The 13,243-nt window shown below is 41.9% G+C and overlaps 1 protein-coding gene across 1 annotated transcript in view; it reads right to left on the reverse strand.

Moving 5' to 3' along the window:
• LOC147136183 (aryl hydrocarbon receptor-like) overlaps positions 1 to 13,243 on the reverse strand; it is a 40,579-nt gene that overhangs the window by 21,684 nt on the left and 5,652 nt on the right. Inside the window, exon 3 of the mRNA XM_086051548.1 lies at positions 23 to 132. Within this exon, the coding sequence (XP_085907674.1) occupies positions 23 to 132 (110 nt within the window). The remainder of the gene's footprint in view (positions 1 to 22; positions 133 to 13,243) is intronic.

A 13,243-nucleotide genomic window follows, 5' to 3' on the forward strand; every position in this document is an offset into this window, starting at 1 on the left:
ATCACATTACGTCTTTACTGACCTGCAACAAAAGTTCTCCTTCAGGAATCTTGGCATCCACAGCTTCTGGAGTTTTCCCATCGACATTATTGATGCTGACTGGAGTGACTCTGTCCTGGTTGGTCAGGGCCACTGAGGAGAAAGGAGAATATGAAGCTGGGTTGGATCATACATTGATCCATCAGTTTTCTTTACAGGTTACGGGTAAGATGAAGCTGAGCCTACGCTGACTTTGGGTAAGAGGCAGTGTACACCCTGGACTGGTCTCCAGCTAATTGCAGCAAAGTTATTCAAAAGACAGTTAAGAGTTTCATTTTATCTTAGTTGTTTTATTTGACATTTTGCATGTTATATGTGCACACACAATGTCGGAAGTGGGCATTCGCACCCGTCTCTCAGTACCAACGGAGTTTGTCCGTCACTGATGGATTGCTGTTTTCGCTGGTGGACTGATGACTGATGGTAACTTTAAAAGACTCCCGGAATAAGCGCTATGGAAGCGATTTTCAGCTGTCGCCCGGACTGCCACGAACCCCAAAAAGAAACACGAGGGCTATTTTGGGGATGAGAAGTAGGAGGACAAAGAGTAATACTTTTTAAAGTATAGTTTAAGAACTTGTATATTTTTTGTTTAAAATAGTCCAAACTGTTTTAAATGAATAAAATTGTGTACTAATACTATTGTAAACAGTGTTTTAATGACAATCCTAGGATAGCGGTGACGAAATGTAATTTCCCGATGAAGGAAATAAAAATAAAAATAATGATGACGCAGTGACTGACTGGGTCGGTCTGAAATTATGATGGCAGACTTCCGGGTCCACTGGTGAACGACGGAAATTCATTGACTTGGCCACCACTGTAGAATGTATCACTGCATCCTAATTGACTCTACTGGGATACACTGAGGTCAGCTAGTTGTGTCTATCGTTACGTTTACAAAGTACAAGGCCACACGCAAAAGGTAGTGTTTTCATTCATAAGGCCCTATTTTAGTTCCCAGCGCAAGTCGAGTGCAAAGCGTAGTCTAACTTTACGCATGCATAGAGTTGTCTTTCGCTTGGTATTTTGCTAGACTTTGCGCAGGTAAAATTGTACGTAATGGGGCGTTTGCACCTTTGTGCGCCGTTGTGGGATGGAAGTAGTCTTTTCCTGGCCAATATTAGAGGCGTTGCTGATTTGCCACAAAATCAGGGCGGTCGGAGCGCCGTATGCCTGAGTGCGTCGTGCTTGATATTGTGGAAACAAAAATATACTCTCTGCGGTCCGTTCATGACATTGGCAGCAGTAAACTGCAAGATCTCCCCTTGCAGATGAAGTAGTCGGCTGTGCATGTGACGTGGGCAATTGGAGACTGCTTTGCACCCTCAATCGTGCGTCCAAATCCACCCTCAACCCCACCTTCAATAGTGACAGGCGTGCTATTAAAATATTTTTACGATGACAATGATTATAATTCGTTCAATGAATTGATTTATACAATGATTCAGAGGGACTGCCCATCGCTTGTCATATTTACGAATTAAATCTGATGACATCCACGATACAATTTGTCTGACTGCGCCTCTATCAAATACTTCAAAATCTTGTTACACCACCTGCGCCACAAGTTAGACCTGCTTTTGCGGAGTCTTAAATAGCCTAATTAATTAGCCAAATTTTTGTAACCAAATTTGCAGATGCACTGGGGGCGCGGCAGGGACACCCAGTGAGGCGTAGTGCTTCTACCAAATTCACAAACACTCTGAACTAGACAATTGCCCCAGCACGAAAATGACAATGTGCCCATTTTTATACGGAGCGTAGACTACCTTCTGTTAAACCCGGCGCACATGAGGAGATTGCATAACGACATCGGCTCGTTGTGTGGATGGCGCTGTTCTCCGCACACTAGGCGCCGTTGGCATAGCTGCTTAAAGTTGCGTTGATCATGCGTTTGAGATCATGTGACCATTCAAGATTGAGACATCCGAGTCAGTGTAAAGCGATGTCGAAGTTGAAGAGATATTGTATCGCCTCGCCCTGTTTGTGCTTGTCCTTATATTCTGAGGACCTGACGTCATAAAGACAGGAGTAATCTTGCCAAAGATCAACTAATTTATCTTCCAGCTGAGCCTCCGAAATGTACTGACAGAGCGCCGCCATATTTGGTTTAAGAAGAGCGCATACGCTGTGGCTAACAGCCGTGTCCAGTTGGCTCCAGTTGCCCTGCACACCTAGCACGAATGGCGCCTGAGTGCCGAAGTTATCAAACATGTTTGATACTCTTCGCCAATGGGGAAATACAGAGCGCCGGGCTTTACCAAATTTTAGGATAATTAGGGGGCGAGACAACTCCGTGAGCCGGAACGCCCAGCGAGGCGCATCATGGCCCCAAACACAGTAAACTAGACTTGCACGGCAGGAAAATGGAGTTAGTGTTACACCCATTTTTGCATCAAAACCCACAGGAGCCAGTCTAACAAAATAGAGCCCAGTCTTTATTGCCACATGCATATTTTCCCTTTCCACACATTACCATTGCCTTTGCTGGAAATGACTTTCTTCGGGACCGTGGCTGGCTAAAAGGCTCCTACAGTTTGGGGTTATGGGTTTCTTGCCACTAGCTTCCAGAAGTCATAACAAGGCAATCACGGCAACAAGTTAGTATGCGTAACAACTCCCCATGCCATTGGCGGCCAAGCGTGTTGGATTATGTCACATGCAGTTTGTTTGAGAATAAGGTCAGGGGTGTCAGACCAAAGCTGTGTCCCGTGTGAAGGTCCAAGCGCTCTGTCGCAGAAAGTCCATATGATAGCCGAGCAGCCCACCCCACCATTCACACATGGACTGCTTGTTAACCCTCCTTTGCAGACAACAAAAGAGCTGACCCAAAACCTCATTGCCCCATCATGTCATACTTCGCTCCCCTCCCCGAGCACCCAGGTCAGCGGTCATCATGGGTCGTGGCACGGTGCTCCTGCAGGGTCAGAGATTAATGTGCTAGCCCATTGCTCTCTTTCTCATGACATCACCTCATGATCGACTGGGCCGATACTGTCTCACAATGTGGAGACCTCATCGGTGAGAATCCCGGTTATCTTCTTATTCATTTTATGCATTCGAATTCAGATATTTTTATCAAAGTCGTTCAGATTAGTCATTTGTCTTGGGTTTACCAATGTCAAATCAGATGAATTAAGGATGGCATATGCTCACAATTGCGACGTCATGGGCTCGAAACCCGGCTCAGGCCATCTTGTTTGGAATTCGCGTAAGTTTTCCCTCCAGAATCTAAGATCGCCGTTGGTGTGAACCTTCGGCTGTTAGAAAGCAACACAATTGCTTGTTTGTTTTCAAACTTAGCTTGTAGCAGACATGAGTGACGTCATGCATGTCGTGATCGTGACATCTATGGCGACGTCATGCAAGTCCCTCAATCTGCCAGCGGTCGTCATGGCGTCAAAAACATACTCGCAGTTGGCCCTGCAGTAGAGGGAAGTTGGATGAGCAGCGACCTATTTGCCCGCCCCTTTAAAATGAGCTGAGTTCAGTATGGCTAAAAATAGAAATGTGTGCTGTGATTCTTGGGCCTTAATTAACAAGACATGTTATTCAGGCACCTGGGAACTGAGAAAGTATACTGTATGGCTATTGTATCCTTTAAAACAAGCTAATTTCAATATTTACATTCAAATTCCATCTATCATTTTCATTTTGGCTTCAAAATGTTCCAAAAGCATTCCTATTAATATCCTATTGTTTGTCGTCTTTTGTTGATTTACCAAACACGTCATAAATTGCAAGTATGCTGCAGCATGGCTAGTAGCGGAATACTGCTCGTAAAAGTGGGCCAACACAAAGCCTCTTGAATGGCCAGAGGAGGACAAAGAGCAGATCTCGTTAGCAAGCTTCAGTGGGCAGAAGTGTACGCTATGAAAAATTTACATTCTCTACTGCCATAACATACATGTGGCATAATAGCTAGCGCTGCAGCAGTCACCCACGGGTGTTTCCAGTTAACTGCATGGAGCATCTTGCCGTTCTCAAATGGGCTTATTTTAGTATAATGGGGTGCCACAAAAATAAAGATCATACATGGAAAACACCCCAGTGACCTTGTATGACACGACGCTACAACTCTAGTGTCCTCACTACGTTTGCCTTTGCTTTGTTTTGCTGCACCCCAAAAACAAACTACAAAAGAAGCAAGCTAAGCGATTAAAAAGCGAAGGCAGTCATTTCCATTGAGAGGGTTTGATTTTGAAGGGTCACACTTTACAGTATAGTGATCAGACAATAATCAAAACCACAAAGGCAAAGTTGAAAAACACATGCACCGCAAACTTCAAGCATTATTGCTGCTTTAATTTTTTTTTTTACGAAATTAAATTGCATGTCAACACAAGTCATATTACAGTAACACCAGCAGACTTTTAATTAATTTAGGTACTTCCACCAATGAATGGTCAATCAACCAAGCATTTCAGAAACAAATTAAAATACAATTTTTTCCAACCATCCTCAGTTTTCTATTTTCATTGCCCACCTTAGAGACACAGGTGAGCTGGAGCCCCTCACGGCTGACTTTGGTTGAGCACTCACATGAACCTATTGCCAATTTAAAGATTTCTTTGAACACATAGTTAAAACACGGAAACAAATTTTACTTATGGCTCTAACAATGAACCTAACATGGTCTGTTTTCGGAAGTTGGGAGGAAGTCAGTCAGTCAGAGTACATACATACTGTAGCACAAAAGCCATGCCACTCCATGTGCTTGTGTGCATTGCGAACTCCTCAAAGGAAGGTGGTGGCTGAGATTTGAACCAACTGTCAGGCAGACACTATATTATTATTGCCACTAATAATAATGATGTTTCATATTTCTGAATTTTGTTGGCTATTTCTTCGTGAAATTGTTACCAGTGAATAAGCGCTAACATTTTGAGGCTACTGCATGTGTGCATGCCACTGTCAATGATACAAATGCATCTTAGTGCCTCATTACTGTCAGACAGTGATCCTGATTGAATAAAATGAATGCAATAACATATTGATATCGTCTTTAATGTGCTTGGACGACAAGGAAGACTTCATGAGATTTGACGTATGCTCTGATTGATAAAAATGAAAGCTGACAGATGAGCAGTGACCCTGAAATCAAACAGTTCATCATACTGCCATATCAGCTGCCTTCAGGATATATATTTTTTAAATTCACTGTTTGTCCTTGATGATGTTGACTTTGCATGAAATAGGGCTTGATTTTTGTTCTAATACATAATTCAGTCACTAGTTTTAAGGTGAATTTGTGTTTTATTGTAAATGGTTAAGGCATCAAAAAATAAAAACGTAAACTACAGCCACCCTATAATATACTCCAAACCAATCTAGTCAAACATTATTGAAGGAACATGCTTAAAAGGGAAGTCAAATACATATATATATATATATATATATATATATATATATATATATATATATATATATATAGAGAGAGAGAGAGAGAGAGATATGGATATATATCCATCCATCCATCCATTATCTGTACATATATATATATATATATAGAGAGAGAGAGAGAGAGATATGGATATATATCCATCCATCCATCCATTATCTGTACCGCTTCTCCTCACAAGGGTCGCGGGGCGTGCTGGAGCCTATCCCAGCTGTCTTTGGGCAGTAGGCGGGGGACACCCTGAACTGGTTGCCAGCCAATCGCAGGGCACACAGAGACAAACATCCGCACTCACAATCACACCTAGGGGCAATTTAGAGTATCCAATCAACTTACCATGCATGTTTTTGGAATGTGGGAGGAAACCGGAGTGCCCGGAGAAAACCCACGCAGGCACGGGGAGAACATGCAAACTCCACACAGGGAGGCCGGAGCCGGGATGGAACCCACGACCTCTGAACTGTGAGGCGGACGTGCTAACCAGTCGACCACCGTGCCGCCATGGATATATATATATATATATATATATATTACAAAAAAGTTGTAATCTGTATCAGTCAAACTTTTCATTTACTATATTCATATGTATATATATATGTATATACATATGAATATAGTAAATGAAAAGTTTGACTGATACAGATTACAACTTTTTTGTAAACATAGCATCCTAGCTTGTTTTGTGCTAGCACATAATACAGCATGCCAAACTGTGACCTACGACTGTAGCTTGGCCATTTTTACCAACTCCTTTTTATCCATTTTGATGTGATACTTTAAACAGGCACAACCGCAGAACACATGTAACCACACCAGCCCAGGACCTCCACTTACAATACAATACAATACAACTTTATTTACATAGCACATTTCACAACAGCTGCAGCTGTCACAAAAACACTTTACATATAACATAACATAGCAACAATAAAGACAGTTTTCAATTGTTTAAACCTTCTTTTATAGTGACAACACTGTCTTGGTCAAACCTTGTCTTTGCTACATATTAACGAATATGCTGCTTGAAAAACAAAGGCCTTTAAGGCCTTGCTGCTAGCATCTGAACATTGCTTTTTGACAGAAAGGGCAACTTGGCTTTGTCATCCAGCCTCCAGCATGAAGCTTAGCAACATGGCTTCATGCAGAGCCAGCGCCAACCTGGGTTAGCCATTAATATTAAAATAAAAACATTAAGCGACTGCAAATATTTAGTAAATATTTGACCATTTTCAATTTGTCCCATCATGCTATTTACACTCGGATTAGAGGGGATGTTCTGGGCTTGTGCTGCTTCAATTCACTCGCCAAACCCGACATGTCGTCTTGGCGTCGTTCCAGTATGCCGCTTGATAACAAAAACACACAACTCAGCCAAAGAAGACTTAGCAAAATCTATTTTGACTTCGGATGCGCAACAACAAGCTGCTGCAGAAGGAAAATAACTACACTTTCACTTATTGGTCATTAAGTAAGTATTTTTAGATGGATGGATTCAGTTGCCATTAGCATGATGGACAAGCTTTGTTCTGTAGCATTGTGGCGTCGCGTCTGTGCCTTGAAACGCTAAAAGGCAATACATAATTCAAACACTGCTCTCTTTGTGGAGAGTTAACTTGTTTGTTTACATCATATATTGCATGTTTCCACTGTCAGGTCACATGAGATAACCATCGCAGCGCTCCGAATCATGAAACGCTGCTATATTTGGACAGCATTAACCCGCCGTATTAAGCGTGATAAAGGCAGAGCTGGACAAGCAATGAACAGTGACGGGGGCCATGACAAGACAAGCCCCACCCACACAGACCAAAACAATTGCATATTGGACGGAAATAGAGCTGTGTGACAAAAACCTTTTTGACACTACAAAATATGTTCAAAATCCAAGGAGCATTTCTCGGGTCAAAATAACAGAGCCATTCAGAGAATTATGGCAAATGATCCAAATCTAATGTCCCTAGACGCAACATGTCGGAATGTGTGCCAAAATTAAAAATAAATCCGTGAGTTCACTAAAGTTGACTGCAATCGGCCGTGGCTGCAAGCCAGATTTGAAAATGTAGGCCACAGGACAAAGTGGGCATCATTGTGCATACGTTTGCTGCTGTTTTATGCAAGAAGCCCCAAGGCTGATTTGTTTGAAATCTCCAGACTTGCCTACCCAGATGGTGAATAATGTTTACTGCTAATTTCAAAACAGCAGTTTTTTATGTTCAATACTGAAATTCCAGTGCCTTGGAATTTTTGCAATAAAAAAACGGAGATATTTCGATTCTTACAAAATATGTTTGTTCTTATGCAAAAGACATGGAAATTTGATTTCAATTTGTTTTGGGGAATTTTGCTTTTATTTTTAACCAAAACACAATGAAGATGATTTGGATTTTCTTTGACAGATTGTGTCTATTAACTTAATTTTATACTTCATAAGTGCCATTTGACCCAAAACACCAACACTGTACAAATACTTTGTTGTTTTTCAAAGATAATAGCTTGAAAGTATTTCAATTTTCTACTCGCAAGCTACTTGTTTGGTCGACAACACGCGCAACGAAACTCACTCAGTAATACAAGCGTGATGTTTGTCCATGTGATGTGGTTCAGGACATGATATTTGCAATATGGAGTCAACTGTTTGATTCCTGCAAATTGGGCCGCAGAATCCATGAAACAAAATTAACAAGTACCATAAACCAAGTACCAACTCCCGAAAACTAAAATTTCCTAGAACTGGAGCTACTAACTGCCAGCGTTTCACAGAATCAACCTCAAAACCTCCAACCAGTGAATGGTTTAGGTCCCAGATACTTATCGGATCTCCTGACCCATTACGAAACATTGCAGACTTCTTGGAGGTCGGCTGATTTGGGATTACTGGCTGTTCCCAGAGTCGAGACTAAACGCGCTTAAGCTGCCTTCAGCTTCCATGCCGCTTAGACGCAGAGCTAATAATTGCGACCGGACAGTGGCGTAGCATTGGGATAGCATTTCAGCTGTCACACTGACGTGGTCACTTGTCACTAACATTGTGTTATGGGATGTGTCTATAGAACAATCCTGCGCAGTTATTCTGCGGTGTGCAGTTTGTTAAAAGTGATTTTCCTCCTCGATATGCTCAAAAATGGTCAGGGCCGAAAACGCTAAGTGCTAAAAATCCTGGTCAACATTCCCAGTCACATGTGTGTGGTAGGCACCAAGTTTGGCCAATCCTCAGATGAATGGATGGATGGATGGATTGTGATGTGAAATGATAAATAGCCAATTAGGATGCGACCTGGAGATTGTACTGTTGCTGGACACAAAAAGAGGAGCAACTAGTTTTGCTGAGCGTTTGCATAATACGTCTCCCAGGTCATTCACAACAATAAGATAAGCTAAAAAACTGTATAGCTTCTTCTGTTGCTTCTACTACTTATATTGATCATATTACTAGTACTCTTCCCTCTTCTTTCTATTTTCCAGAAGTCTGTTATGTCCTGTGGCCTATTTGGTCAGTACCATAACAGACATCTGGGTTGGGGGAGGAGACTCGCAATTGGAGGATGGAAATACAGTATCATTGTGAGTGGTGTGGTGATTTGATCACCTCGATTACACCACTCACCGTAAGAACAGTAACAATACACATGGCAGGTTTTTTTCCTTTTCCCATTTTAAAAATCAGTTGAGATCTTAGAAATCTGTCTGAAAAGTGTCATTTTTACTGCTTTATGTAGTCTTTGATCAGAGCTGGGCATTTTACTAAATATTGAGTGTTTGTTATTCGTAATTCGTCTGCAGCGTGGGTACCCTTCACTCGTCAGTCATACGCCTTTTTTTACACGGGGAAAAAAGTAGTAAAATGGGCATCCGTCATAGGCGGATGGACAGACCGGTCCGTCACAAAGACGGAATGCCCAGCTCTGTCTGTGATGTAGAAATCAACTGAGTACATCAGGAGTGTCAAATTTACATTTGTCACAGTCCTCATCATAGTTACGGTGTCCCTCGGACTGTGAGCCCATATAAATGTATGATCGCCTTATATTATCTCATGTACACAACAAATTGATGGATGATTAGTTTTGAAATCACAAGCCAGTAAATAATTGTTTGTTCAAATGTTTTTCAATGCATTCTAAGGGAGGGATTGGTAACAAAAAAATGCTTGCAATATCTCAGTGTTGTTGAAAGTGAAAACAAGTCGCAAGAACCATAAAGTTGACGCACATGATTGGCCTTCGCGGCCCGCATAAAATGATGTCGTGGGCCAAATCTGGCACCCGGGCCTTTAGTTTGACACCTGTGAACTACTGTACGTGCCTGCGACAGGAGTTGACAATTCCGCCACTGTCAACCAAATTCTTGTTTACTCTGCGTAATGTAACGTAAAACTCATTCTCAACGTAAAGTTTGGCGGCGGAGTGAATGTGTGTCTCAGCATGAAATGCATCCGATCCATGCTTACACACACATTGTGCACGTGTGTTTGTGTGCTAATTATTCTAACAGAGTGTGTGAATGGCAGCGAGTAAATATAGAATGTTTCAACTCCTTCACCCCTCCAACATTGCAGAGTGAACACGCGATGTACACGTCCCGCCCCCACTGGCCTCACACACATATACGCGCCACACACATACACATGGATGCACAAAACTCACATGAAGAACACACAGTCACTAATGCAGCGTAGTGGGGTGGGCACGCACACCCTGTGCTGATTTCGTGTCTCCCGAGGTTTTTCTCCATCACATGCTTTTGCATATTTGCTTGTGGAGTGGGTGTGTGGGGTCGGGTGGGGGTGAAGGGATTTGGGCGGGGTCACCGATGATTAACAGGTTCTCCCTTTCGTTGGCCTGCATTCCTTACAGTGGCGTTTTATGTCGCTGGGAGGGTGGGGGAAGGACGTACGGAAGGCCGGGATGGGGGCTGATTATGAAGGGATGACCCACTGCTGATCATGTAGCCTACATAGCGCTCCGTACAGGAAAATGTGGAGGATGGTCACTTTATACATGACATAAACACAAACAAATGTCATGACATGTTAGGACTATACAGCTTACATAAGCAACACAGCGGGGGGGCAATCATTACAGCGACGATAGCGAGCTGCTCCACATGCTCCAAAAACATGGCTGCCCCCGTATGGGAGCAGCTGTGTGCCGAGCATGTGCGTGCTATGCCACCACATCCACCTATCAATAGCGCAAGTCCTTTTTAACTTATTGTCAGATTTAGAATATACAAAAAGTCAATTTGAAAGGGGAAGTCAACCCCCCAAAAGTCTTTGCAATATGTTCTCTATGCCTTCACTAGTCTAAGCACGGCATTCTCCTTGTCCTTGTGGAATATGAGTTAAGCAGCAAAATCCACCCGTTTTTCGCCATCTCAGGGGCGGCCATTTTGTCACAGGTAACGGCCAATCAGCAGAGCCCTGAGCAACTGTGATGTCATTTTAAGTCTATAGCAAGTGGCAAAATGGCCGCCCCATGAGATGGACAAAAACGGGTGAATTTTACTGCCGATCTCATATTTCACAAACACAATATTAATCAGAATGCCATGTTTCGACTAGTGGGCCTGCATTCAACATATTCTTGTAAAGAAAAATTTGGGGTTGACTTCCCTTTTAAAGAAATACCACTAAAAATTATTATTATTACTCTACATCTACATACAAACCTGTCAACCCCAGGGTGGTCTGAATCTTACAACAGTTGTAATTTTCCCGTACATATCTGTGTATCATCTTACACAATCCACATTATTTTCGAATGGCTGCTGTCACATGATCGGAAATCAGCTTTGAAAAAAAAAAAAAAAGTAAACATGATGTTGCGGATATTTGTGACCCGTGAGGAAGAGTGCGGAAGACCCTTGTCTCCCTCTGACGTGTGTTGTTGGGCTACTGGGCTCCCCCTTTTCGATGAGGTGCGACGGACGCACCGTTTGGAGAAAGCTCTTCCCTGCGTCCCCCGACTACGGGACAAAAACAGGAATGGATAACACTGATAAAATTGACATTAGCCGTACAGATTTGCGATGTACGGCATACATGTTTGAAAAGTTGCTTCCGCTTGTATAAATTACGCCGAAAACGTACAATTTGATAGGTATGCATCTATGTAGATTCTCTCACATCCATGTCATGATCATCTGCAAAGGCAATGGAGGCAACTAAACTCTTGTTTGATGATTTTTTTTCTTGTTTTATAAACATTCAAATATGACTTGAGCAACTATGCTATCAGGCTAACAATATGGGTTTTAATTACGTTGACAGAGGCCTTGCTTTCTTCATGGCGCAGACAAATCGATTGAAAATTTCACGTGCCACTTTTATTCAGTTGGCCTGGTTATCATGAAGTTCATGAGTATGCACTCTTTGTTGGAGATGTGCATAATTCATTGTCCATATCTATGGCTACCTCCAGTGGGACTTACACAATGTGTGCACAACACCATGCTTGCCATCACTCTATTAATGGAATGAATTTATAAGCAATATAACGCTCTACATTATGGATACATGTTAAATATTCACACCACTTGTCTCAATTGTGTTTGGTATCTACTGTATGTTTTCGGGAGCAGAATACATTTTTAAAAATTGAGGGAAAAAAAGATGATTGTAATTTTGAATCCCAAGAGTTGGGTTCATGGCCAGACACTTCACTCTTCTGTATTTGGAACGAAATCGAAGCATCCGCACTGAACCTTTGGATTTTTGATAGCACAATAATGTTAGGTTAATCCTCACCTTAATGCTTTGCCCATCGCTAGTTTGTCAAATTTGGGAATGTCGCATTCACAACAGACAGTTTACATACTGTAAATATGTTCATGCATACACACACCTCATTGTTGAGATGTCATGTATGTTAAAGTCTCTTAATAGGCAATTTGTATTTGGTAATAATGAGACCTAAACCACAAGCAGCATTGAAATCTAGAATATAGCATACTGACAGAATGTATGCACTATTTTGATCGTTACATTTTTAAATCATCACTCTATACACATTCTTTCTTCAGTATACACAGATAAGAATTTGATTTCAATTCATACTATTTTTCACTTCATCTATTAATACAGTAAATGCCTTGTATCAGCATATGTGGAAAATCCTAATTTCCAAAGTAACAAGTACATTCATAATTATAAATAATGTGATTCAGTCAACCAGAACATCTTGAAATATGGCAATTGTTATATTCCACCGCAAAGGTCTTCTTTTCGCAATAATGGTATCAATATCACAGCTACACGTAGGACATCGTCTCATGTAGGCACATAAGGCTGGCCATGGGAAGAATGATAGTCACGCCGTGGTGGTCATGTGACCACGGGTTTAAGACAAGGAGGGGCGTTGGGGGTGGGGGTACTTCTGAGAAAGCTAGGAAAGCCCTTTTTGGCTTACTTGTGTCATCCTGGATCTCGTCAGGACATTGGCGGTGGAGCAACACCACCAGAAACAGAAGCACTGATCCACATTTGCCTGATTGTGTTGTGTAAAAAGTTTTAGCAAACACATACAGCTCACAAATCTAAAACTGCTGACTCTGCATGTTGTCCGCTTGAAATATCCCAAAGAAAAAAACAGTCCAAACCAGATTAACTTCAAACAGACCAAAAATATCAAGTAGTAGTCAGGAAGAAGCGAGGCGCTAGGCTAACTGCAAACCGTGACAATCGAGCCATCTGTCACATTGGATAATGCTCTACACATTAGTCAGCAAAATGGATTTTAGAACTCTTCTGTCTTTGTTTCGCAATAATCCTAATCTGTCAACCATATCACACTTGTCCGGGAA

Source organism: Filicampus tigris, chromosome 14, assembly GCF_054856515.1.
Source record: "Filicampus tigris isolate MCC_2025a chromosome 14, RoL_Ftig_1.0, whole genome shotgun sequence".
NCBI classification, from domain to species: Eukaryota; Metazoa; Chordata; class Actinopteri; order Syngnathiformes; family Syngnathidae; genus Filicampus; species Filicampus tigris.